At 62.8% G+C, this 26,564-nt stretch overlaps 1 protein-coding gene across 1 annotated transcript in view; it reads right to left on the bottom strand.

Annotated features, from left to right (window-relative positions):
* Positions 1-4,175: 4,175 nt before the first annotated feature.
* CDON (cell adhesion associated, oncogene regulated) overlaps positions 4,176-26,564 on the bottom strand; it is a 91,271-nt gene continuing 68,882 nt past the window's right edge. Inside the window, exons 15-20 of the mRNA XM_054176015.1 lie at positions 25,968-26,090; positions 21,925-22,140; positions 20,770-21,029; positions 14,355-14,437; positions 5,035-5,291; positions 4,176-4,333 (exon numbers count right to left, since the gene is read on the bottom strand). Of these exons, the coding sequence (XP_054031990.1) occupies positions 4,176-4,333; positions 5,035-5,291; positions 14,355-14,437; positions 20,770-21,029; positions 21,925-22,140; positions 25,968-26,090 (1,097 nt within the window). The remainder of the gene's footprint in view (positions 4,334-5,034; positions 5,292-14,354; positions 14,438-20,769; positions 21,030-21,924; positions 22,141-25,967; positions 26,091-26,564) is intronic.

Genomic DNA, 26,564 nt, shown 5'->3' with positions numbered 1-26,564 from the left:
TCTGGGGGGGAATTGCTGCTCTTGGGGGGGAATTGCTGCTCTGGGGGGGAATTGCTGCTCTTGGGGGGGAATTGCTGCTCTGGGGGGGAATTGCTGCTCTTTGGGGGGGAATTGCTGCTCTGGGGGGGAATTGCTGCTCTTTGGGGGGGAATTGCTCTCTGGGGGGGAATTGCTGCTCTTTGGGGGGGAATTGCTGCTCTGGGGGGGAATTGCTGCTCTTTGGGGGGAATTGCTGCTCTGGGGGGGAATTGCTGCTCTTTGGGGGGAATTGCTGCTCTGGGGGGAATTGCTGCTCTCTGGGGGGAATTGCTGCTTTTGGGGGGGAATTGCTGCTCTGGGGGGAATTGCTGCTCTTTGGGGGGGGAATTGCTCCTCTGGGGGGAATTGTGCTGCTCTTTGGGGGGGAATTGCTGCTCTGGGGGGAATTGCTGCTCTTTGGGGGGAATTGCTGCTCTGGGGGGGGAATTGCTGCTCTCTGGGGGGGAATTGCTGCTCTTTGGGGGGAATTGCTGCTCTGGGGTGGAATTGCTGCTCTTTGGGGGGGAATTGCTGCTCTGGGGGGGAATTGCTGCTCTTTGGGGGGAATTGCTGCTCTGGAGGGGAATTGCTGCTCTGGGGGGGGAATTGCTGCTCTGGGGGGAATTGCTGCTCTTTGGGGGGGAATTGCTGCTCTTTGGGGGGGAATTGCTGCTCTTTGGGGGGGAATTGCTGCTCTGGGGGGGAATTGCTGCTCTTTGGGGGGGGAATTGCTGCTCTGGGGGGGAATTGCTGCTCTCTGGGGGGGAATTGCTGCTCTGGGGGGGAATTGCTGCTCTTTGGGGGGGAATTGCTGCTCCTGGGGGGGAATTGCTGCTCTGGGGGGGAATTGCCTGCTCTTTGGGGGGGAATTGCTGCTCTGGGGGGGAATTGCTGCTCTCTGGGGGGGAATTGCTGCTTTTTGGGGGGAATTGCTGCTCTGGGGGGGAATTGCTGCTCTCTGGGGGGGAATTGCTGCTTTTTGGGGGGAATTGCTGCTCTGGGGGGGAATTGCTGCTCTCTGGGGGGGAATTGCTGCTCTGGGGGGGAATTGCTGCTCTTTGGGGGGGAATTGCTGCTCTGGGGGGGAATTGCTGCTCTTTGGGGGGGGAATTGCTGCTCTGGGGGGGGAATTGCTGCTCTCTGGGGGGGAATTGCTGCTCTGGGGGGGAATTGCTGCTCTGGGGGGGGAATTGCTGCTCTGGGGGGGAATTGCTGCTCTTTGGGGGGGAATTGCTGCTCTGGGGGGGAATTGCTGCTCTGGGGGGGAATTGCTGCTCTTTGGGGGGGAATTGCTGCTCTCTGGGGGGGGAATTGCTGCTCTTTGGGGGGGAATTGCTCCTCTGGGGGGGAATTGCTGCTCTCTGGGGGGGAATTGCTCCTCTGGGGGGGAATTGCTGCTCTTTGGGGGGGAATTGCTGCTCTTTGGGGGGGAATTGCTCCTCTGGGGGGGAAATTGCTGCTCTTTGGGGGGGAACTGCTGCTCTTTGGGGGGGAATTGCTGCTCTCTGGGGGGGAATTGCTGCTCTTTGGGGGTGAATTGCTGCTCTCTGGGGGGGAATTGCTGCTCTCTGGGGGGGAATTGCTGCTCTGGGGGGGAATTGCTGCTCTTTGGGGGGGAATTGCTGCTCTCTGGGGGGGAATTGCTGCTCTGGGGGGGAATTGCTGCTCTTTGGGGGGGAATTGCTGCTCTCTGGGGGGGAATTGCTGCTCTTTGGGTGGAAATGTCCTCTTTTGGAGGTTAATCCTCTTCTGTTGGGGGCAATTGCTCTTGTTTGGGGGGGAGACCTCTCCCCTCTTGGGGCACATCTCTCCTTTTTTGGGGGGGAATTGTTCTCCTTTGGGATCCCTTCGGGGGGGTCACTTCTTCTGGGGGGGGAACTCTCTGGAGGGAAATCTCTTCCCCCCCTTTGGGGGGAAATTGCTCTTTTTGGGGTAAATCCCTCTCCTTTTAGGGGCAATCTCTCCCCTTTGGGCCAGGTTGCTCCTTTTGGGGGTAAGTCTCTCTCCCTTGGGGGTAACTGCTCCCTTCAGGGCAAATCTCTCTCCTGGGCAGAAAAACCTCTCCCCTTTTGGGGCAAATCTTTCTCTTTTTGGCCAAGCAGCTCACTGCACCTCCAGCACTTGGCTCCAGCCTGCCCAGCATCACTTCCTCCCTTCCCAGCCCCACCAACAGCCTTGGCTAGAAACCAAAATCATCCCAGGGAGGAGGGGGCTGCAGATTTGTGCCCTGGAGGAGGCTCAAGTTGTGATTCAGTCCCCTGGCTCCTGGGGGGTTCTGCTCTGCTGCTGGTTTATTTCACCTGAGTCATTTGGGAAAGGCAAAAAGAAGCCACAGCAAAGCCCCAAACCCCTCACAAACTGCAGGCTGAAGGCTGCAGCACCTGCATGGTGTCTGCCTCCCAGGGCAGGAGCAGCTCTGGCAGTGTGGGGCTGGTGGGAGGTGCTCTGCTGGGAGCTGGTTCAGCTCAGACTCAGAATTGCCTCACACTGGGGAGGTGAAGGTGATGCTGAGGTGGATTCTGCCTCCTGCAGGTGGGAAGGGTGAGACAGGGCTGGATGGTCACCCATGCTCCAGCATGGAGGGGGTGGGGAGGGACCCCCAGGGCTCATCCAGCCCAAGCCAGCCCCTAAAGCAGGGCAGCCTGCCCAGGGGCACAGTGCCCAGGGGGGTTGGAAGCTCTCCACACCAGGACACTCCACAACCTCTCTGGGCAGCCTGCTCCAGGCCTCCAGCACCCTCCCAACAAACAACTTGCTCCTCCTCTTCCCCTCCAACCTCCTGGGCTCCACTCTCTGCCCACTGCCCCTTGGCCTGGCCCTGGGCACCACTCAGCAGAGGCTGGCCCCAGCCTCTTGCCCCCCAGGGGCCCTTCAGCTCTTGCTGAGCATTGCTGAGCATTGCTCTGGGGCTGCTCTGCTGCAGGCTCTCAGCCCCAGGGCTCTCAGCCTTGGCTCCTGCCAGAGCTGCTCCAGGCCCCTCAGCAGCTTCCCAGCCTCCCCTGCCCTCTCTCCAGCACTTCTCTGGCCCTCTGCCCCTGGGCAGCACACAACTGCCCCCAGGGCTCCAGAGGTGGCCTCAGCAGGGCACAGCAGAGCTTCCCAGCTCCTCAGGACACAGCAGCACTGACCCAAGCTCTTCTCCAGCTGTGCTGCAGGACACAGCCCAGAGGCTTCCTTCTGTTCTGTTTTCTTCTTTAAGTTCTTCTTTATTTCCTCATTTCTTATTTAATTCCTTACCTACCTCTGGAGCACTCCAGGAGGTGCTGATGGGTTTGAGCACCATGAGACCCAGCTGCCAGGGTGGGGGCAGCCATTGGCTATCTCCACCCACCCCCACTTGCTGGAGTCCCAGGATCACAGGATCAGGCTCACAGAATCACCAAGGTTGGAAGAGACCTCAAAGATCACCAGGTCCAAGCTGTCTCCACAGAGCTCATGACCAAACCATGGCACCAAGGGCCACATCCAATCCCCTCTGGAACACCTCCAGGCACAGGGACTCCACCACCTCCCTGGGCAGCACATCCCAATGGCTAACAACTCTCTCTGGGAAGAACTTTCTCCTCACCTCCAGCCTGAACCTCCCCTGGCACAGCTTCAGACTGTGTCCTCTTGTTCTGCTGCTGGGTGCCTGGCAGAAGAGCCCAACCCCCAGCTGGCTCCAACCTCCCTGCAGGCAGTTGCAGAGAGCAAGAAGGTCTCCCCTGAGCCTCCTCTTCTGCAGGCTAAGCAACCCCAGCTCCCTCAGCCTCTCCTCCCAGGGCTGTGCCCCAGACCCCTCCCCAACCTCCTTGCCCTTCTCTGGACACCTTCAAGCTTCCCCTCAAGCAGGCTCCTGAGAAGCAGCTCTGGTGCTGGTGGCCACCAGGCTGGGGCTTCCCCCTCCTCTTCTTTACCTGCTGAGACTTCTGTTGGCTCTCTGGGAGCCCAGCAGGCCAGGGGCACTCTGCAGGGGAGGGGACAGGGCCCAGGCAAGGAAGGAAGGAGCTTGAGGCATGAGTCATATCAAAAGGCAACCATTGACACGAGGCACAATCACCTGCACTACTACACAAAAATAAATAGTGACTCTCTCTGGTACTTCACATCCCTCCATCACTCCATGGCAGCAGCCCTGCAGTCCCTGGGGCTCTCTGGGGGACCCTGGGGACCCTCCCTCAGGTTTGCAGCTGCCGAAGGTCCTCCGAGCCTGTGCAGGGGACTCCAGGTGAGCTCCAGCCTGGCTGTTCCCTACAGTCCTTGGGGACAGGCTGCAGAAGCAGAGGGCTCCAGCTCAGAACGTGGTTGGAGGTCTCTGAGTGCAGGCAGGGGTCACCTGGAGAGGAAAAGAAAGGTGGAGAGTGGGTGGGGGGGAAGGTTGTGTAAGTAGAACATCAGAGAACCACAGCATGGAGGGGGTGGGAAGGGACCCCCAGAGCTCCCCCAGCCCAGGCCTGCTCCAGCAGGGCTCCCCCAGCAGCTTGCCCCCCAGGGGCACAGTGCTCTCTGCTCTTCTGCAGGCTCTCAGCCCCAGGGCTCTCAGCCTTGGCTCCTGCCAGAGCTGCTCCAGGCCCCTCAGCAGCTTCCCAGCCTCCCCTGCCCTCTCTCCAGCACTTCTCTGGCCCTCTGCCCCTGGGCAGCACACAACTGCCCCCAGGGCTCCAGAGGTGGCCTCAGCAGGGCAGGGCAGAGGGGCAGCACAACCTCCCTTGCCCTGCTGCTGCCCACACTCTTCTCCATGCCCCCAGCACAGCCTTGGCCTTCTTGGCCCCCAGGCCACCTTGCTGCTGCTGGCCAACTCCTTGGCCCCCAGCACTGCCAGCTGCTTCTGCTTGCAGCTGCTTGCCAGCAGCTTCCCCCTGCCCTGTGCTGCTGCAGGAGGTTGTTCCTGCCCAGGGCCAGGACCCTGCCCTTGCCCTGCTGCCCCTTCAGGAGGTTGCTCTCCCCCAGCTCTCAGCCTGCCCAGGGCTCCCTGGCTGCCAGCAGAGGCTGCTGTGCTGTCACCACCCTCCCTGCCTGGTCCCAGCAGCCTCTCACCATCTGTGTACTCCTTGCAGTGCTGCTCCCTGCTCTCCCTGCAGCAGGGGTGCTGGCCCTGGGGCTGCTCTGCCTTCTCCTTGCTGTCCTCCTCCAGCCTGGTGCTGCACTCTGGGACGCTGGAGGCCAAGCACATGGCCACCATGAGGTGGTGATTGAGAGGCTTCATCTCCAGGCCATCCTGCTGGTAAGGTGCTGCAATGGGCAGGAGGGGCAGGGCAGTGCTGCTGAAGGTGCTGTTGGCTTTGCTGAAACACCTGCAGGGGGGCACAGACCAAAGGGTTACTCAGACCTGCTGCTTCCCACCACTCCTGATGGGCAGCAGCCACATTCCAGCACTGTGGCCATGGTCAGACAGCTTCAGCAGGCAGTGCCACAACTTCTGCTAGGTCAGCCCTGAGGTTAAGGACAAGATGGAGAGCTCCTGACACCCAACAGGCACCAAGAACCTCCCAGGCAGGCTCAGGAGGTGTGGGCTGGGTGAGTGGGCAGTGGGGTGGCTTGAGAGGACACAGCTCAGAGGGTTGTGGGCACTGGGGCAGGGTCTGGTTGGAGGCCTGCAGCTCCTGCTGTGCCCCAGGGCTCAGGGCTGGGTCCAGTCTTGTTCAGCATCTTCCTCACTGACCTGGCTGAAGGCTCAGAGTGGAGCCTCAGGCAGGTTGCTGCTGGCACAGAGCTGGGAGCAGTGGCTGAGAGCCCTCAGGCTGTGCTGGCAGCCAGGGAGCCCTGGGCAGGCTGAGAGCTGGGGGAGAGCAACCTCCTGAAGGGGCAGCAGGGCAAGGGCAGGGTCCTGGCCCTGGGCAGGAACAACCTCCTGCAGCAGCACAGGGCAGGGGATTCAGATGACTGAGGCACTGCACTGGATGGCTGTGAGCTCCTTAGGCCAGAGAGGAGAGGCAGGAGAGGGGCAGGGTGGACCTGGGTGGCAGGGTGGATCTGGGTGGCAGGGAATCTCTGTGCCACAGACCTGCAGGTAGAGCATGAAAGGGTTGAGTGCCTGTGGGTAAAAGGCAGAGGCAAGGCCAGCAGGGCTGCCCTCCTGGGGGCAGGCTGGTACAGACCACCCACCCAGGATGCAGAGGTAGATGAAGTATTGCTCAAGCAGCTGGAGGCTGTCTGCAGAGCTCCAGCCCCTGTCCTTGTGCTGACTTTAACCTGCCAGACACCAGCTGGGGACTGAGCACAGTGCAGGAGGTTCAGGCTGTATGCAGGACAGCAGCACAGCTGCTGTGAGCCTGCCAGGGCTGAGGCCCTGCTTGGCTGCTGCCCTCCCAGAGCAGGGCTGCTGCAGAGGATGGCAGGAGGCTGTCAGGGTGCAGTGACCATGAGCCAGTGGAGTTCTCACTATGCAGGGAGCCAAGGAGCAGCAAGAACCAAACCCTGACCCTGGCCTTCCAGAGGGCAGACTGCAGCTTATTGAAGCAGCTAACCTGGAGAGTCCCTTGGGAAGCAGCTCCCAAGCACAAAGGGCTCCAGGATGGTTGGAGCTGCTTCAAAGAGGAGCTCCTGAAGGCACAGCTGTGCCAAGGTGCCAAGAGAAGAGCTGGGGGAAGGCTCTGGGCCTGGGTGGGCAAGCAGCTCTTGAAGGGACTGAGAGGGAAAAGAGGGAATCTCACCCTGGGAAGAGGGGGAGGCAGCTCCAGAGAGGTTTAAGGATGTGGTTGGAGCATGCAGGAGAAAGATGAGAGAGGCAAAAGCCCAGCTGGAACTTGGCCTGAGCTCTGCTGTGGAGGACACTCAAAAGCAATAGAATGGAATGGAATGGAATGGAATGGAATGGAATGGAATGGAATGGAATGGAATGGAATAGACCAGGTTGGAAAAGACCTCAGAGCTCATCCAGTCCAACCTCTCCCCCAGCACCATCTGAGCAACTCAACCATGGCTCCAAGGGCCTCATCCACTCTCTTCCTAAACACCTCCAGGGATGGGGACTCCACCACCTCCCTGGGCAGCACATCCCCAGGGCCAATCTCTCTGTCTGGGAAGTTTCCTCCTCACCTCCAGCCTACAGGAATGGTAACAAGAGGGCAGGGAGAAGCTCCACTCCTCGTGACCTGGGGGGGAAGGTTGGAACTGAAGATGAGGAACAGGCTGAGGTACCAAATACCTTTTTGCCTCCATTTCCAACAGCAAGGCAGGAGGGCTGCAGGCCCAGTGGCCTCCTGAGCTGGCAGATGGGGGCAGGGAGCAGGATAGTTCCCCTGTGATCCAGGGGGAGGCAGTCAGAGACCTCCTGAGCCGCTCGGATCCCCACCAGTCCCTGGGACCGGATGGGATCCATCCTGGGGTGCTGAGAGCAGATGAGCTGCCAAGCTGCTCTCCAGCATTCACCACCAGCCCTGGCTCCCTGGAGAGGTCCCAGAGCACTGGAAGCTGCCAGGGTGATGCCCATCCACAAGCAGGGCTGGAAGGAGGAGCCAGGGAATTCCAGAGCTGGCAGCCTGCCCTCAGTGCCAGGCAAGGTTATGGCACAGGACAGCCTGGGTGCAGTCACACAGCACTCACAGCATGGCCAAGGGCTCAGGCCCAGCCAGCAGGGATTCAGGCAGGGCAGGTCCTGCCTGACCAACCTGAGCTCCTTCCATGCCCAGGGGACTCCTGGTGGATGTGGGGCAGGCTGTGGATGAACTCTGCCTGGACTGCAGCAAGGCCTTGGCCACCATCCCCCACAGCCACCTCCTGGCCAAGCTGTCAGCCCCTGGCTGGGACAGCAGCTCTCTGAGCTGGGTTAGGAACTGGCTGGAGGCTGAGCCCAGAGAGTGGTGGTGAATGGTGCCACAGCCAGCTGGCAGCCAGGCACCAGTGGTGTGCCCCAGGGAGCAGTGCTGGGCCCCAGCCTGATCAATATCTTCATTGATGATCTGCAGGAGGGGATGGAGTCCAGCAGCAGTGAATGTGCAGAGGACACCAAGCTGGGGGCAGGAGCTGAGCTGTCAGAGGGCAGCAGAGCTCTGCAGAGGGACCTTGCCAGGCTGCACAGATGGGCAGAGGCCAACAGGATGGCATTGAACAAGTCCCAGTGCCAGGGGCTGCACTTTGGCCACAGCAACCCCAGGCAGAGCTGCAGGCTGGGGGCAGAGTGGCTGAGAGCAGCCAGGCAGAGAGGGACCTGGGGGGAGTGGTGGAGAGCAGCTGAACAGGAGGCAGCAGTGTGCCCAGGGGGCCAAGAAGGCCAAGGGCATCCTGGCCTGCAGCAGGCAGAGTGTGGCCAGCAGGAGCAGGGAAGTCCTTGTGCCCTGTGCTCAGCACTGCTGAGGCCACCCCTGGAGTCCTGTGTCCAGCTCTGGGCTGCTCAGCTCAAGAAGGACATTGAGAGACTTGAAGGTGTCCAGAGAAGGGCAAGGAGGCTGGGGAGGGGTCTGGAGCACAGCCCTGGGAGGAGAGGCTGAGGGAGCTGGGGTTGCTTAGCCTGCAGAAGAGGAGGCTCAGGGGAGACCTTCTTGCTCTCTGCAACTGCCTGAAGGGAGGTTGGAGCCAGGTGGGGGTTGGGCTCTTCTGCCAGGCACCCAGCAGCAGAACAAGAGGACACAGTCTGAAGCTGTGCCAGGGGAGGTTGAGGCTGGAGGTGAGGAGAAAGTTCTTCCCAGCAAGAGGAATTGGCCCTTGGGATGTGCTGCCCAGGGGGGTGGTGGAGTCCCTGTGCCTGGAGGTGTTCCAGAGGGGCTTGGATGTGGCACTTGGAGCCATGGTTGAGTTGTCAGGAGGTGTTGGGTGCTGGGTTGGACTTGATGAGCTCTGAGGTCTCTTCCAACCTTATTGATTCTGTGATTCTATGAGGGCAGGGGGAAGCTGCTGGCAAGCAGCTGCAAGCAGCAGCAGCTGGCAGTGCTGGGGGCCAAGGAGTTGGCCAGCAGCAGCAAGGTGGCCTGGGGGCCAAGAAGGCCAAGGCTGTGCTGGGGGCATGGAGAAGAGTGTGGGCAGCAGCAGGGCAAGGGAGGTTGTGCTGCCCCTCTGCCCTGCCCTGCTGAGGCCACCTCTGGAGCCCTGGGGGCAGTTGTGTGCTGCCCAGGGGCAGAGGGCCAGAGAAGTGCTGGAGAGAGGGCAGGGGAGGCTGGGAAGCTGCTGAGGGGCCTGGAGCAGCTCTGGCAGGAGCCAAGGCTGAGAGCCCTGGGGCTGAGAGCCTGCAGCAGAGCAGCCCCAGAGCAATGCTCAGCAATGCTCAGCAAGAGCTGAAGGGCCCCTGGGGGGCAAGAGGCTGGGGCCAGCCTCTGCTGAGTGGTGCCCAGGGCCAGGCCAAGGGGCAGTGGGCAGAGAGTGGAGCCCAGGAGGTTGGAGAGGAAGAGGAGGAGAAAGTTGTTTGTTGGGAGGGTGCTGGAGGCCTGGAGCAGGCTGCCCAGAGAGGTTGTGGAGTGTCCTGGTGTGGAGAGCTTCCAACCCCCCCTGGGCACTGTGCCCCTGGGCAGGCTGCTGGGGGTGCCCTGCTGGAGCTGGTCTTGGCCTGGCTGAGCTCCAGAGCTCCCTTCCAACCCACACCATGCTGCCATGGGTACAAACAATCTCCTCATCAACTCCTCCATCAGCTGTGACCTGCTGAACCTGCCTCATGAGTCCATTTCTCCTCCCAGGCAGCTCCACAAACAAGGTTTTCCTGCCAAGAAATGAGCTCAGGTTTGAAACCTCAGCAGCCAACTGAGGAGCCTTGGAAAGCAAGCAGGAGGCTTCCAGGAGGCCTTCAGGAGGCATTATCAGCACTGAGGAACGTTCAGCATCTGCTAAATATAAGCCCTGGGGCCCAGCTCCTCCTGGCCCAATTAAGGCTGTGAAATTGCAGAGGAGCTGCTCAAGCCCTGCTCAGCCAAGGGAATCAGCCTCCAAAGCAAGGACCTGAGCACACACAGAGCCCTGTGGCATCTGCAGCAGCCTCAGCAACCTTCAGCTCAATCACACCCAAAGGGCTGTGCCCAGCAGCTCCATGCCCAGCTGCAGGGCAGTGCCCACTGGGGCTCCTCAGGGCTCTGTCCTGGGCCCAGTGCTCTTCAGCATCTTTGGGCACTGAGTGCAGCCTCAGCAAGGCTGCTGGTGGCACCAGGCTGGGTGCTGCTGGACTCACTGGGGGGCAGGGATGGCATCCAGAAGGCTCCTGACAGGCTGCAGAAGTGTCCCAGTGCCAGCTGCAAGAGGTTCACCAAGTCACAGGGCAAGGTCCTGCAGCTGGCAGGGGCCAGCCCCAGGCACAGTCCAGGCTGGGTGCAGGGGGTTGAGAGCAGCCCTGAAGGAGCCTTGGGGGTGCTGGGTGCTGAGCAGCTCCCCAGGAGCCAGCAGTGCCTCCTGCAGCCCTCAGGCAGCTGTGTGCTGGGCTGCAGCCAGAGCAGGGTGGGCAGAGGGCAGCAGAGGAGATTCTGCCCCTGGGCTCTGCTCAGACCTCACCTCCAACCCTGCCTCCAGCTCTGCTGTCCCCAGCAGGAGAAGGACTCAGAGCTGCTGGAGAGGGTCCAGAGGAGGCCACAAAGATGCTCCAGGGGCTGGAGCAGCTCTGCTGTGAGCACAGGCTGAGTCCAGACACCCTCAGGAAAAGTTCCTCTGCAGCCTCCTTGTAGCCCTTCAGGTACTGGGAGGTTGCTCTGAGGTCTGCCTGGAGCCTTCTCCTCTGCAGGCTGCACAGCCCCAGCTCCCTCAGCCTGTGCCCACAGCAGAGCTGCTGCAGCCTCTGATCATCTTTGTGGCCTCCTCTGGAGCCTCTCCAGCAGCTCCAGGTCCCTCTGGTGTTGAGGGCTCCAGAGCTGGCCCCAGCCCTGCAGGTGAGGTCTCCCCAGAGCAGAGCAGAGGGGCAGGATCCTCTCTCCAGCTCTGGCCACGCTGCTCTGGATGCAGCCCAGGCTGCCCTTGGCCTCCTGTGCTGCCAGTGCCCATTGCTGGCTCCTGCCCAGCTGCTCCCCCCCAGCACCCCCAAGGCCTTCCCTGCAGGGCTGCTCTCACTCTCCTCACCCCAGCCTGGGTTGATACCCAGGGCCAGGACCTTGCCCTTGGCCTCATTGAACCTCCTGAGGTTCCCCTGGGGCCACCATGCAGCTGCTCTCCTGGCAGAGCTTTGCCCTCCTGGCAGAGCTTTGCTCCTGTGCTGCTTTGCTGTCAGCTCCAGGGAGGACCCCTCTGAAGCTCAGCTTTGCACAGTTTTTGGGGGTGTTCTTTGAGAGCCCCCCAGGTGCTTGCAGCTCTGTGTGGCTGGCTGCCTGCAGGCAGAAGGCAGCTCTGTGAGCTGCAGTAACCATGGTGGATGGGCAGCAGGCACCCTGCAGGGCAGAGGCAGCCCTGTGCCAGCCACACTGCCAGCCCCAGCAGGCCACAGCTCCACCTGCATGAGCTGGGCTGGGCAAGGCAGCAGCACTGCTTGGGCTGCAGCCTGGCTCTCAGCTCATCTGCCACCACAGACCCACAAACATCCTCTGCAGCTCTCCAGAAGGTTTCAGTGCCAGAAGCTCCAGGGGAGGACGGAGCTGCAAGTCCTAACCCAGCCCTGGCCCACAGGCTGTGGCCAGGGGACCACATCCACCTGTCAGCAGCTCCTGCCCCTGGCAAGCCTCCAAGAGCAGCCACAAGAGGGCTGGGCTAGACCCAGGACTGAGGGATTTCATTGCTGTGACAATAAAACCTGAGCTGAGCTGGCTGCTGCCAGGGGCTGACACTTCAGCAGCTGCTCAGGGCCCAGCCGCCGCAGAGCTCAACCCCAGGCAGCAGCAGCTGCAGGCCTGGGGGGGAGCAGCAGCCTGTGGTTTGAACCTGAGCAAGGGCAAGGTCCTGCAGCTGGCTCAGGACAGCCCCAGGGCCAGCCCAGGCTGGGGCTGAGGAGAAGGCCTTGGGGGTGCTGGGGGTGCAGAGCTGGCCAGGAGCCGGCACCCAGCGCTGCCAGCCCAGCCCCAGCCTGGCCTGGGCTGAGCCCCAGCAGGGTGGGCAGCAGGGGCAGGGAGGGGATTCTGCCCCTCTGCTGGGCTCTGCTCACCCCCCCTGCAGGGCTGGGGCAGCTCTGGAGCCCTCAGCACAGCACAGGCAGGGAGCTGGGGCAGCAGGGCCAGAGGAGGCCACAGCAGTGCTGGCAGGGCTGGAAGCCCTCTGCTGGGAGCCAGGCTGAGAGAGTTGGCCTTGGGCAGCCTGCAGAGGAGAAGGCTCCAGGGACACCTTCTGGTGGCCTCCCAGCACCTGAAGCAAGCTGGGCACAGAGGCTGGAGCAGGGCCTGCTGGGCCAGGCCAAGGGGGGATGGTTGGGAAGGCAAAGAGGGAGCTTGAGAGGGGAGAGAAGGAGAAATGGTTGAGCCTGAGGCTGGGGAGAGCCTGGCCCAGGCTGCCCAGAGAGGTGGAGCTGCCCCATGGCTGGCAGCAGGGCAGGGCAGGTTGGTTGGGGCTGGGAGCAGCCTGCTGTGCTTGGGGATGTCCCTGGGGGCTGCAGGGGGCTGCCCTGGAGGAGCTTTGGGGGTCCCTTCCCACCCAAACCATTCCATGTCTGATAACTGAGGGTGGTACAGGGCACAGCTCCCCTCTGCATCACCTCCAGCCCTAGAAGGTGAAACAAAGATGGGGAAACAGCCTCCAGTTCCACTGCCTCCTGCACTAAGCCCCAGGACCCCCAGGCCTGGCTGCTCCCCACCCCAGCCCCGGGGGCAGCTCTCAGCTCAGCTCCTCCCTGTTCCTCTCTCCCAGGTCTGGCAGCAGCTCCCCTGCCTCGGGGGGGTCACTGCTCCCCTCTGGCCTAAGGCAGCTGCTGAGGACAATTTGTTTCTCCATCCAGCAGTCAAATATAGAACAGGGATGTGAAAACCCAAAGTTCAGGCCCTGCTGATGGCCCAGCTGGGAGGAAGAGTGGAGGGGAAGGGGCAGAAGCCTCTCCCCTGCTGTCTGAAGGGCAATTAAAGATGATAATAAGCTGGGAAGTGGGAAGCAAGCTCTGGATCATGGGACAAGACACACAGCCTGTCCCAAGTGATGGCCAGGCTTGGACATCTGGATGGCTGCCCCCACACAGCCCACCTCAAACCCAGCTTGTGAGGAGGCTGCAGCCTTGCCCTGGCGAGCAGGGAGGCACAGAGGCTGCCCAGGAGCTGCTCCACACAGCTCTGGGGGAGGAGGGAGAATCTGAAGCCTCTTTTTAAGTTAGAACTGAATAAAGTCAAGCCAGGATCATGTTTCCTGCCTTCAACAACAGCCTGACTCCAGCTCAGCTTCTCCAGATGCAGCTCTGAAGGCTCTGAGAGCAAATTCAAAGGAGGGGGTGGAAAAACATCCTGAATTCACCAGGCCCTGGGAGTCCTAACTGCAGCCACTGCAGGCAGCCTGGAAGGATCTTCCTGAGGCCCTCCAGAAGTGACAGAGCCCCAGGGAACACCCAGGGAACACCCAGGGAACTTCCCCAGGCAGGAGAGAGATTTTCCCTGATCCTATGCAAGATTCCTGCTGTGGATGCAAACCCCAACCCCCCCCTGGCACTGCCTGGCAGGCTGCCCCTGAGGCCCTGAGGAACCTCAGCCCCAGGGCTGCACAGAAGAGGGGCAGCAAAGCTGTGACTGCTGCACTGCTGAGCTCCTGAGATGGGCAGGAGGTGCAAAACCCGGGGGGGCAGTGAAATCCAACAGGGCAGGCTCCATGGGGAATGGTTTGGGGATCCTGGAGCAGAGCAAAGAGGAGTTACAAAGACCAAACCTGCCCTGGCTACACAGAGCAAGATGTAGAGCAAAGGAGCTCTGAGGAACCTGGGCAGGCTGAGAGCTGGGCACAGGAACCTCCTGAAGGGGCAGCAGGGCAAGGGCAGGGTCCTGGCCCTGGGCAGGAACAACCTCCTGCAGCAGCACAGGGCAGGGGGAAGCTGCTGGCAAGCAGCTGCAAGCAGCAGCAGCTGGCAGTGCTGGGGGACAAGGAGTTGGCCAGCAGCAGCAAGGTGGCCTGGGGGCCAAGAAGGCCAAGGCTGTGCTGGGGGCATGGAGAAGAGTGTGGGCAGCAGCAGGGCAAGGGAGGTTGTGCTGCCCCTCTGCCCTGCCCTGCTGAGGCCACCTCTGGAGCCCTGGGGGCAGTTGTGTGCTGCCCAGGGGCAGAGGGCCAGAGAAGTGCTGGAGAGAGGGCAGGGGAGGCTGGGAAGCTGCTGAGGGGCCTGGAGCAGCTCTGGCAGGAGCCAAGGCTGAGAGCCCTGGGGCTGAGAGCCTGCAGCAGAGCAGCCCCAGAGGGGCTCTGAGCAATGCTCAGCAAGAGTGGATTGGATGATCTCCAGAGGTCCCTTCCAACCCCCACCATGATTAGCAACCCCTTCTATTGCCCCCCAGAGCCAGTCTCCAAGCTCCTCTGTGTTCTCAGGGGCACTCTGCTGCTGCAGCCCCAGCCCAGCTCCCACTCCTCACCTGCTGTTGTTGTTGTTGTGGCAGTTCCGGCAGCTGAGGCACTCCGCGGGGTCAGCCTGGGGCACTGCTGTGTACAGCCCACCCTGCAGGGCAAGAGAGGCACTGATCAGAGGTCAGATCACAGACCCACAGGGGGTAGGGGCTAGGGAGCCCCTCTAAAGCTCCTCCAGCCCAAGCCCTGCTCCAGCAGGGCACCCCCAGCAGCCTGCCCAGGGGCACAGTGCCCAGGGGGGGTTGGAAGCTCTCCACACCAGGACACTCCACAACCTCTCTGGGCAGCCTGCTCCAGGCCTCCAGCACCCTCCCAACAAACAACTTTCTCCTCCTCTTCCCCTCCAACCTCCTGGGCTCCACTCTCTGCCCACTGCCCCTTGGCCTGGCCCTGGGCACCACTCAGCAGAGGCTGGCCCCAGCCTCTTGCCCCCCAGGGGCCCTTCAGCTCTTGCTGAGCATTGCTGAGCATTGCTCTGGGGCTGCTCTGCTGCAGGCTCTCAGCCCCAGAGCTCTCAGTCTTGGCTCCTGCCAGAGCTGCTCCAGGCCCCTCAGCAGCTTCCCAGCCTCCCCTGCCCTCTCTCCAGCACTTCTCTGGCCCTCTGCCCCTGGGCAGCACACAACTGCCCCCAGGGCTCCAGAGGTGGCCTCAGCAGGGCAGGGCAGAGGGGCAGCACAACCTCCCTTGCCCTGCTGCTGCCCACACTCTTCTCCATGCCCCCAGCACAGCCTTGGCCTTCTTGGCCCCCAGGCCACCTTGCTGCTGCTGGCCAACTCCTTGTCCCCCAGCACTGCCAGCTGCTTCTGCTTGCAGCTGCTTGCCAGCAGCTTCCCCCTGCCCTGTGCTGCTGCAGGAGGTTGTTCCAGCCCAGGGCCAGGACCCTGCCCTTGCCCTGCTGCACCTTCAGGAGGTTCCTGTGCCCAGCTCTCAGCCTGCCCAGGGCTCACTGAACACACCAAAGGACACCAAGCAGGCAGCTCAGGCCCCACCTGTGGCTCACTGTCACTCTCCAGCCTCTGCTCCATGCCCAGGCTGTGCCCCAGGCCGTGGCAGGACAGCCCTGAGCCATGCTGCAGTGCCCAGCTGGGCTGTGCCAGCACCTCAGCTGGCTGCCCAGGCAGGCTGTGAGTGTTTGTCCTGCAGGCTGGGGGCAGCCCTGAGCCCTGCTGCTGGCACCCCCGGAGCCTGCCCCAGCCCCCCCTGACTGCTGCCTGTGGAGCAGCTCCTGAGCAGCTCCCAGGCTCTGGCTGTTTGCAGAGATGGGCCCTGGGGGGCAGAGGGATTTGGTGCTGTTGGTTTTGGCTGCAGGGGCCCTGAGGAGCCAGGGGAGGTGCCCAGATTAACACCTACCTCACTGGGCAGGGCTGGCTGCCTGCTCCCCTCGGGAGCAGAGCTGCTCTGGGAAAGCTCAGCTGGCCTTGGGGAGCCACTGGGAGGGGTCCCTGGGCATGGCAGGGGGGGACCAGAGGTCCTCAGAAGCAGAGAATCTCTTTGGTTGGAAGAGACCTCAAAGCTCATCCAGTCCAACCCTTCCCTAACCCTCCCAAGGCTGGGGCTGAGCCATGGCCCTCAGCACCACAGCTCTGCCTCCCTGAAGCCCCTCCAGGGAGGAGGACTCCACCTCTGCCCTGGGAGCCTGGGCCAGGGCTTTGGATCCCTTCCAACAGCAGCTTCTTCCCATGGCCAAGCTGAACCTCCCCTGGGGCAGCCTGAGGCCATTGCCTCTTGTCCTGTCCCTTGTTCCTGGGAGCAGAGCCCAAGCCCCACCTGGCTCCAGCCTCCTTGCAGGGAGCTGCAGAGAGCAAGGAGGTCTCCCTCAGCCTCCTCTGCTCCAGCCTCACCACCCCCAGCTCCCTCAGCTGCTCCTCCCCAGCCCTCTTCCCCAGACCCTTCCCCAGCTTCCTTGCCCTTCCCTGGCCCTGCTGCAGCCTCTCAAGGTGCTGCTGGGAGCCAGCAGCCCAGAGCTGAAGGCAGCAGTCCAGGGGTGGCCTCAGCAGTGCCCAGCCCAGGGGCACAATCCCTGCCCTGCTCCTGCTGCCCACAGCATTGCTGCTGCAGGCCAGGCTGCTGGTGGCCTTCTTGCCCAGCTGGGCACCCCCTGGCTCCTCTGCAGCTGCTGGCACCCAGCACCCCCAGGGCCTTTGCTGCTGGGCACTTTGCAGCCCCTCTGGCCCAGCCTGGAGCCTTGCTGGGGTTGTGGTGAGCCAAGGGCAGGACCCAGCCCTTGGCACTTTAAGGTCCCTTCCCACACAAACCATGCTGTGATTCCATGATCTCATCACCTTCTCTCCATCCCTGTTTCTGCTCTAGAAAGCTTCATCCTTCATTTTCCAGGCTGCTCAGTGCACTGGGGAGCTCTGAGGAAATGCCTCATTAGCCTTGATTGCCATCCTGGCCAGCTCCTCTCTCCCTCCTGGAGCCCAATGAGTGAAACCATCAAGAGTCCTAGGGAGGATGAGAACATCCTGTTCCCCTGCTCTCCCTCACCCCAGTTCCAGCCCTCCTAAGTGGGGAGAGCTTGTGTGACTCAAACCTCCTACAGCAGCATCATTTGGGCTGGGAGGGACCCTTCAGAGCACCACATCCAACCAGGAACCCAGCACTGCCAGCTGGAGGGGGGCAGAACCTCCAGCCAGTCACCCCTGCACTGAGAGTGGCACTGAGTGTCCCATCTCCAGCACCAAGAGTGCTGCCACCACCCCAGAGCTCCCCCAGGAGCAAACCAGGAGGGACAAAGCATCCCTGTGAGCCCTGGAGCCTCTCATGGGGAGCGTTCAGCATCCCCTGTGGCACAGGCTGGGGGAGCTGGGGCTGTGCACCCTGGAGAGGAGAAGGCTCCAGGGAGACCTCAGAGCTGCCTGCCAGGACCTGAAGGGCTCCAGGAGAGCTGGGGAGGGACTCTGGACAAGGGCTGGGAGTGCCAGGAGGAGGGACAATGGCTTTGAGCTGGGAGAGAGGAGATTGAGAGTGGAGAGGAGGAAGGAATTGTTGAGAGTGAGGCTGGGGAGAGCCTGGCACAGGCTGCCCAGGGAGGCTGTGGCTGTGCCCTGCCTGAAGGTGCTCAGGGCCAGGCTGGATGAGGCCCTGAGCAGCCTGTGCTGGGGGGAGGGGTCCCTGCCCATGGCAGGGGGCTGGAGCTGGATGAGCTTGGGGCTCCCTTCCAGCCCATTCTGAGATTCCCTTTCTGAGGCCTTAGAGAGTTGGAGACTTAAGGAGAGTTTTTCACTCATGGATCCAACAATCCCTGGTGTGGATCTTGGCTGCCCTTGAAAGCAGCCCAGAAAAGAGAGGTTTGCATAGAATCACAGAATCAATAAGGTTGGAAGAGTCCTCAGAGCTCATCAAGTCCAACCCAGCACCCAACACCTCCTGACAACTCAACCATGGCTCCAAGGGCCACATCCAGTCCCCTCCTGAACACCTCCAGGCACAGGGACTCCACCACCTCCCTGGGCAGCACATCCCAAGGGCCAATTCCTCTTGCTGGGAAGAACTTTCTCCTCCCCTCCAGCCTCAACCTCCCCTGGCACAGCTTCAGACTGTGTCCTCTTGTTCAGCTGCTGGCTGCCTGGCAGAAGAGCCCAACCCCCAGCTGGCTCCAACCTCCCTGCAGGCAGTTGCAGAGAGCAAGAAGGTCTCCCCTGAGCCTCCTCTTCTGCAGGCTAAGCAACCCCAGCTCCCTCAGCCTCTCCTCCCAGGGCTGTGCCCCAGACCCCTCCCCAGCCTCCTTGCCCTTCTCTGGACACCTTCAAGTCTCTCAATGTCCTTCTTGAGCTGAGGAGCCCAGAGCTGGACACAGGACTCCAGGGGTGGCCTCAGCAGTGCTGAGCACAGGGCACAAGGACTTCCCTGCTCCTGCTGGCCACACTCTGCCTGCTGCAGGCCAGGATGCCCTTGGCCTTCTTGGCCCCCTGGGCACACTGCTGCCTCCTGTTCAGCTGCTCTCCACCACTCCCCCCAGGTCCCTCTCTGCCTGGCTGCTCTCAGCCACTCTGCCCCCAGCCTGCAGCACTGCCTGGGGTTGGTGTGGCCAAAGTGCAGCCCCTGGCACTGGGACTTGTTGAATGCCATCCTGTTGGCCTCTGCCCAGCTGTGCAGCCTGGCAAGGTCCCTCTGCAGAGCTCTGCTGCCCTCTGACAGCTCAGCTCCTGCCCCCAGCTTGGTGTCCTCTGCACACTCACTGCTGATGCACTCCATGCCCTCCTGCAGATCATCAATCAAGATGTTTTGTGCTACCTGAGCAGAGCAAAGAGAGAGCCACAGAGCCACAGAGCTGCTGAGGTTGGAAAAGACCTTGGAGATCATCACACCCAGAGCTCCCAGCACCACCTCTGCTGCTGAGCCACTGCCACTGAACCACAGCTCTGAAACCCCTGCAGGGATGGGGACTCCACCACCTCCCTGGGCAGCCTGGGCCAGCGCCTGAGGATCTGTGCTGGGAGTTGCTCCTAATGTCCCAGCTGCAGCTCCCCTGGGCCAGCCTGCAGCCTTTTCCTCTCCTCCTGTCCCTTGCTGCCCGTGAGAAGAGACCAAGCCCCAGCTGGCTCCAGGCCCTCGGAAGGAGCTGGAGAGGGGAAGGTGAAGAACCAACAGCTGTGGCCCTGGAGCTGGAGTCAAACCCAAGTGGCACCTACTGTGCAAGTGCTAATTGGCTGTTCTGCTGGCCGCGGCTCGCCTGCAATTACAACCACAAACAACAGCCCCGGGGCTGGGCTCTCCCTGCCCCCTCCCGCGCAGCTCTGCCTCTGCTCGCTCAGGCTCTCCACGGGGTTTCTCCCCACCCCCCCCTTTCAGTTTTCCTGGGCAAGGCTCAAGGTTTGGAGCCTCTGAGCGAGGCTGAATGGGAGCCATCTGTTTCCAGAGACAAGAATGAAATCATTCTTCTCCCTTGGAAAGGGGACCCGGGGCAGCACCGAGGGGCTCTGCCTGCCGGTCGGTTTCCTCTCCACAGCCTCCAGAAGCTGCAGCACCGAATTCTCTTGGCTTTTCCTTTAATTGGTTGTTTGGTTGGTTTGAATTTTAACCCCCAAGGAACAGAGCAGCCAAAGGAGTCTGCCCAGGAGCCGCAGCCTGGGGGCCGCGGGGCAAACGCAGCCCGAGAGCCGCCGCGGGGTGCGGAGCCTCCAGCGCCCTTCCTGCTCTGCCATGGAGAAGGCACTGCCTGGGAGCTGCAGATCTGAAACAGGTGGGGGGGGAAATGTGGGCAGTAAGCAGCTCTAATTAAACCTCCTGGAGCTGAAGATTGAGGATTGCCACCTGGAGGCAGCCCGGCCCGGCGCCGAGACGTTCCCAGCGCTCCCAGCCTGCGGCAGCAGGAGGCTGCAGGCAGAGTTCCCAGGGGCAGTGGAATTCTTCCTGTCACTTGATAGCCTCCCATGGCCTCACAGCACTGGCAGCACAGCTGCTTCCTCTGGGATGAGGAATCCAGAGGAGCTGCCTCTTGTCAGGGGATGTTTCCCCCACTTGGCTTCTGCCACCTCGGAGCAAATCTCAGCGTCCTGAGGCGGCCCTCAGGGCTCTGCACTGGCAGCAGTGCTGCTCAGCATCACCCCCAGTACAGACAGAGGGGCTGGGGGGACCCCTGGCACGTCTGCAGGTGACACCAAGCTGTGTGGTGAGGCTGAGAGGCCTGAGGCATGGGATCCATCCAGAGGGACCTGGATGGGCTGGAGAGGTGGAGCTGTGTGACCCTCCTGGGGTTCAACAAGGCCAAGGGCAAGGTCCTGCAGCTGGCTCAGGACAGCCCCAGGGCCAGCCCAGGCTGGGGCTGAGGAGAAGGCCTTGGGGGTGCTGGGGGTGCAGAGCTGGCCAGGAGCCGGCACCCAGCGCTGCCAGCCCAGCCCCAGCCTGGCCTGGGCTGAGCCCCAGCAGGGTGGGCAGCAGGGGCAGGGAGGGGATTCTGCCCCTCTGCTGGGCTCTGCTCACCCCCCCTGCAGGGCTGGGGCAGCTCTGGAGCCCTCAGCACAGCACAGGCAGGGAGCTGGGGCAGCAGGGCCAGAGGAGGCCACAGCAGTGCTGGCAGGGCTGGAAGCCCTCTGCTGGGAGCCAGGCTGAGAGAGTTGGCCTTGGGCAGCCTGCAGAGGAGAAGGCTCCAGGGACACCTTCTGGTGGCCTCCCAGCACCTGAAGCAAGCTGGGCACAGAGGTTGGAGCAGGGCCTGCTGGGCCAGGCCAAGGGGGGATGGTTGGGAAGGCAAAGAGGGAGCTTGAGAGGGGAGAGAAGGAGAAATGGTTGAGCCTGAGGCTGGGGAGAGCCTGGCCCAGGCTGCCCAGAGAGGTGGAGCTGCCCCATGGCTGGCAGCAGGGCAGGGCAGGTTGGTTGGGGCTGGGAGCAGCCTGCTGTGCTTGGGGCTGTCCCTGGGGGCTGCCCTGGAGGAGCTTTGGGGGTCCCTTCCCACCCCCAGCAGGGCAGTGCTGAGCTCACCTTCACCAGGTGATGAGGGTGTTCGTAGTCCAGGTGTGAGCTGCTGTGCCCTGGGTACAGCCCAGCTCCGTTCCCCAGCCCGTTCACTCCGTTGCCAGCCTTGTGGTGGGCATGGGGGCAGCCATTGCTGAGGGCACCATTGCTCAGGAAGCTGCCATGGATGCTGCCATTGACCAGGCTGGTGCCAGGCAGGGTGCTGTACTCCATCAGCTGCCCGCTCAGCTCTGCCCCTTGGTAGAGGTAGCCAGGAGGGTCGTACTCTGGAAGGCAGAAGGCAGATGAGCATCTCCGAGGCACAGAAGGAATTTCTCCCTCTTCCTACAGCTCTCCTCAACTCTCTGCAACACTCAAGTGCCTGGCATGGAAACCTGGAGAGGCTTAGGGCAGCCCCATGGGGAGCTCCAGACCTGGGGAGCTGTGGTTGGAAAGCTGCAGCCTGGAGAGGGCCCTGGGGGGGCTGGGTGGCAGTCAGTGCCCAGGAGCCAGCAGTGCCCAGGTGCCAAGCAGGGCAATGGCCTCCTGGCTTGGGGCAGAAGCAGGGTGGGCAGCAGGGCCAGGAGGTGACCATCCCCCTGTGCTCAGCACTGGGGAGGCCACAGCTGCAGGGCTGTGCTCAGCCCTGGGCCCTCCCTGCAGGAAGGCCACTGAGGGGCTGGAGCCTGCCCAGAGCAGGGCAGCCAGGCTGCAGAAGGGCCTGGAGCCCCTGGGCTGGAGCCAGCCTCAGCCTCCCCTGCTGCAGCCTGCAGCCATTGCCTCTGCTCCTGGCCCTTGGCACCAAGGAACAGAGGCTGCCCCCTCCTCGCTCCAACCTCCCTGCAGGCAGCTGCAGAGAGCAAGGAGGTCTCCCTCAGCCTCCAGGCTGAACACCCCCAGCCCCCCTCAGCTGCTCCTCCCCAGACCCTCTAAACCCCTTCAGGGTAAAGCTGAACTGCAGGGACCTCACCCAGACGCCTCCCAAACCACTGCTGGGTGCAGCCAGCCCAGCTGTGCAGCAGCACCACGGCACGGAGCTGCTGCTGCTGCTGCTGCCACCACCTGGAGAGGAGAAGCCTCTACCCCCAGGCCCCCAGCCGCAGCCCCTCCCTGAGGTGCCGCAGGGAGGGCTCCGCTCCGCCCCCCGGGGCGCCCCCCCGCGGCCAGCCCAGGCCGACTCACTGTGCGGGGAGCCCTGCTGGCGGCTCTTCCACAGGCACATGGCGATGAAGGCGACGAGGATGAGGACCATGACCCCCAGCACGCAGCCCACGATCAGGTAGAGCATGTCCCCGCCGCGCCCCCCGCCGCCCGCGCCGCCCCCCGCACGCTCGGGCGCGCTCGGGGGGGTGCTCAGCTCCTGCAGGGGGTACTCCGAGGCCCCCGGAGAGCGCTTGACTGCAGGGGGAGAGGAGAGGAGGGGAAGGACGGTGAGGGAGGGGCAGGACGGTGAGGGAGGGGAAGGTGGAGAGGGAGGGGAAGGATGGTGAGGGAGGGGAAGGATGGAGAGGGAGGGGAAGGATACAGAGGGAGGGGAAGGTGGAGAGGGAGGGGAAGGATGGTGAGGGAGGGGAAGGTGGAGAGGGAGGGGAAGGATGGAGAGGGAGGGGAAGGTGGAGAGGGAGGGGAAGGTGGAGAGGGAGGGGAAGGACGGTGAGGGAGGGGAAGGACGGTGAGGGAGGGGAAGGTGGAGAGGGAGGGGAAGGATGGAGAGGGAGGGGAAGGTGGAGAGGAAGGGGAAGGTGGAGAGGAAGGGGAAGGTGGAGAGGAAGGGGAAGGTGGAGAGGGAGGGGAAGGATGGTGAGGGAGGGGAAGGTGGAGAGGGGAGGACAGCTGCTGCTGAGCTGGGAACAAGTTCTGCAGCGTGAGGGAGGCTGAGCCCTGGCACAGGCTGCCCGGGGAGCTGCTTGAGGCTCCTTCCATGGAGACACCCAAGGTGAGGCTGGGTGGGGCCCTGGGTGGGGCCCTGCGCATGGTGCTGGGCAGGGCTGGGCAGGGCTGGGCAGGGTGCTGGGGAGGGCTGGGCAGGGCTGGGCAGGGTGCTGGGGAGGGCTCTGGGCAGGACTCTGGGCAGGGCGCTGGGCAGGGCGCTGGGCAGGGCTGGGCAGGGCTCTGGGCGGGGCTCTGGGCGGGGCTCTGGGCGGGGCGCTGGGCAGGGCTGGGCAGGGCTGGGCAGGGTGCTGGGGAGGGCCCTGGGCAGGACTCTGGGCAGGGCGCTGGGCAGGGCGCTGGGCAGGGCTGGGCAGGGCTCTGGGCGGGGCTCTGGGCGGGGCTCTGGGCGGGGCGCTGGGCAGGGCTCTGGGCAGGGCTCTGGGCAGGGCGCTGGGCAGGGCTGGGCAGGGCTGGGCAGGGTGCTGGGGGGGCCCTGGGAGGGGCTCTGGGTGGGGTGCTGGGGAGGGCTCTGGGCGGGGCTCTGAGCAAGGTATTGGGCAGGGTGCTGGGTGGGGCACTCATCAGGGCACTGGGCTGGGCTCTGGGCAGGGTATTGGGCAGGGCGCTGGGTGGGGCACTCATCAGGGCTCTGGGAGGGGGTCTGGGTGGGGCTCTGGGCGGGGTGCTGGGCAGGGCTGGGCAGGGTTCTGGGGGGGCCCTGGGCGGGGCCCTGGGTGGGGTGCTGGGCGGGGCGCTGGGTGGGGTGCTGGGCAGGGGGCTGGGCAGGGGGCTGGGCAGGGCGCTGGCGGGGCCCTGGGCAGGGTGCTGGGCGGGGCGCTGGGCGGGGCTCTGGGTGGGGTGCTGGGCAGGGCCCTGGGTGGGGCGCTGGGCGGGGTGCTGGGCGGGGCGCTGGGCACCCTGCTGCAGTGGAGGATGTCCCTGCTGCCTGCCTGTGTGAGGCAGCTGGGGGCAGGCTGGGGGCGGCAGGGCAGCGCGGCCCTGGCAGGCAGGTGTGAGCCTGCAGCGGTGTGCCCTGCGGGGGCTGTGGACTTGGAAGCTTTCATGGAATTGTTTCACTTGGAAAGGACCTCGAAGCTCATCAGGTCCAGCCCTGCCCTGAGCTTCCCAAGGCTCAGCCATGGCCTCAGCACCACAGCTCTGTGGCTTTGAAACCCCTCCAGGGGTGGGGATTCAGCCACCTCCCTGGGCAGCCTGGGCCAGGCCTTGAGAACCCTTCCAGGGAAGAAGTTTCTTCTAACAACTGAAGGCAGCACTCCAGGGGTGGCCTCAGCAGTGCCCAGCCCAGGGGCACAGTCCCTGCCCTGCTCCTGCTGCCCACAGCATTGCTGCTGGTGGCCTTCCTGCCCAGCTGGGCACCCCCTGGCTCCTCCTCACGAAATGCCACCAGTGCCAGCTGCTGTCTGCTCAGGGTGAGAGCTGGGGGGAGCTCAGTTCCCTGCACACAGTCCCAGGCCCCACTGCCCCCTGCCCTTCCTCCCAAGGCTGCACTCCGCCTCTTGACACCTCCAGGGCTTTCTTCCTCTCCAAAGCACTTCCCCAGCGCTCTGCATTTGAAGTTTTCTGCCTGATTTTTCCCCTCCCAGCCTTCCCTGGGCTCAGACATGAAAGGAGCCAGGAATTCCTTGCAGAAGCAGCCTGGCTGCCATGTCTGACACTTGCAGAGCACCGCTCACACCCTGTGCTGGAGGCAGGAGGGATTAGGGGGGGCAGGCAGCCAGACCCCCACCCACAGCCAGGCTCTGCACTCAGACAAAGTGTCACAGAACCCCCAGGACATGAAGCAGGCACACAGCTCCCTGCTGGCACCTCCAGGAGCAGGGCTGCCTCCTGAGGACAGGCTAGCAGCAGAGCCAGGAGGGAAAAAACCACCAGCAAAGGCAGGAGAGCTCCCTGCAGGGCCAGGGAGAGCTGCAGAGCTTCGTGAGAGCCTTGCTGGGGACTGCAAGGGATCAGCTTCCATCTGCTCCAAACAATCCCAGCTCCAGGAGACAAAACAATCCCCTGAAACATTCCAGAGGATCCTCCTGTGCAGCTGCAAGAGCAAGCTCAGCACGGGGGATGGGTCCTGCCCCGACCCAGCAGGGGGAGGTTTGGTGCCCCTGACCCAGCAGGGGAAGGTTTGGTGCCCCAGAACCAGCAGGGGGGAGGTTTGGTGCCCCTGACCCAGCAGGGGGAGGTTTGGTGCCCCAGAACCAGCAGGGGGAGGTTTGGTGCCCCAGAACCAGCAGGGGAAGGTTTGGTGCCCCTGACCCAGCAGGGGAAGGTTTGGTGCCCCTGAACCAGCAGGGGAAGGTTTGGTGCCCCTGAACCAGCAGGGGGAGGTTTGGTGCCCCTGACCCAGCAGGGGGAGGTTTGGTGCCCCTGAACCAGCAGGGGGAAGGGTTGGTGCCCCTGAACCAGCAGGAGGAGGTTTGGTGCCCCAGAACCAGCAGGGGAAGGTTTGGTGCCCCTGAACCAGCAGGGGGGAGGTTTGGTGCCCCAGAATCAGCAGGGGAAGGTTTGGTGCCCCTGAACCAGCAGGGGGGAGGTTTGGTGCCCCTGACCCAGCAGGGGGAGGTTTGGTGCCCCAGAACCAGCAGGGGAAGGTTTGGTGCCCCTGACCCAGCAGGGGGGAGATTTGGTGCCCCAGCCCCAGCAGGGGGAAAGGTTGGTGCCCCTGACCCAGCAGGGGGAAGGGTTGGTGCCCCTGACCCAGCAGGGGGAGGGTTGGTGCCCCAGAACCAGCAGGGGGAGGTTTGGTGCCCCAGCCCCAGCAGGAGGAGGTTTGGTGCCCCAGCCCCAGCAGGGGGAGGTTTGGTGCCCCTGACCCAGCAGGGGAAGGTTTGGTGCCCCAGAACCAGCAGGGGGAGGTTTGGTGCCCCTGACCCAGCAGGGGGAGGTTTGGTGCCCCTGACCCAGCAGGGGGAGGTTTGGTGCCCCAGCCACAACCCCAAGGATGTTCTGTATCCCAGACTCAACAAGAAGAGGATGTTTGGTGCCCCCAAACTTAACAGGGGGGACCTTTTGTGCCCCAGACTCAACACCAAGGACCTTTTGTGCCCCAGACTCAACACCAAGGACCTTTTGTGCCCCAGACTCAACACCAAGGACCTTTTGTGCCCCAGACTCAGCACTGAAGATGTTTTCTGCCCCATACTCAACACCAAGGAGGTCTCATGCCCCACACCAAGGAGGTTTCCTGCCCCAAAGTCAGCAGGAAGCATCTTCCATGCCCCAGACTCATCCCCAAGGAGGTTTCCTGCCCCAAACTCAGCAGGAAGCATCTTCCATGCCCCAGACTCATCCCCAAGGCTCCAGCAGGCTGGAGGCTGTGCCCAGGCTGTGCTGCTCACCTTTGGTCTCACAGATCATGACGTTGCTGTACTCGCTCTCCCCCCCCTCGTTGTAGCACTGCATTTTGATGTCATAGGAGGTCTCTGGCTGCAGGTGGTTGATCAGATGCCACTGCTTGGTGCCTGGGGAGGAGAAAACCAATTGACTGCATCTGCTTTCCTCACAGGAAGCAGAGGCAGCAGCCTGTGTGTCTCAGTGCCGTTACCAAATGCAGCACTGAGGCCTTCGTTAGCCACTCAGGGACGTCTCTGAGCTCCTCAGGCTCAGGCTGTCCTGCAAAATGGGTTCTTAGAACAGCTTTGGAGGATTCCAAGTTGGAGTTTTAGTATTTTCCACTGATTTTTGAAGCTCTACAGCAGACAGAGGTCGTTGCACCCAAAAAGCAGCCACCCACATCTCCAACATCCAACCCAGCAGCAGCTCTGTGTGTTGTGATCATCAGAGTGCTGCAGGAGGGCTCTGGGGAGGTTATGGAGGCTACTCAGCATCACTGAATCATCTTAAAGATCATTGAGTCCAACCATTCTGTAACTCTGCCAAGGCTGGGGCTCAGCCATGGCCCTCAGCACCACAGCTCTGTGGCTTTGAAACACCTC

Source organism: Dryobates pubescens, chromosome 34 (genome assembly GCF_014839835.1).
Source record: "Dryobates pubescens isolate bDryPub1 chromosome 34, bDryPub1.pri, whole genome shotgun sequence".
NCBI classification, from domain to species: Eukaryota; Metazoa; Chordata; class Aves; order Piciformes; family Picidae; genus Dryobates; species Dryobates pubescens.
This window is presented reverse-complemented; position numbering and strand designations above follow the sequence as displayed.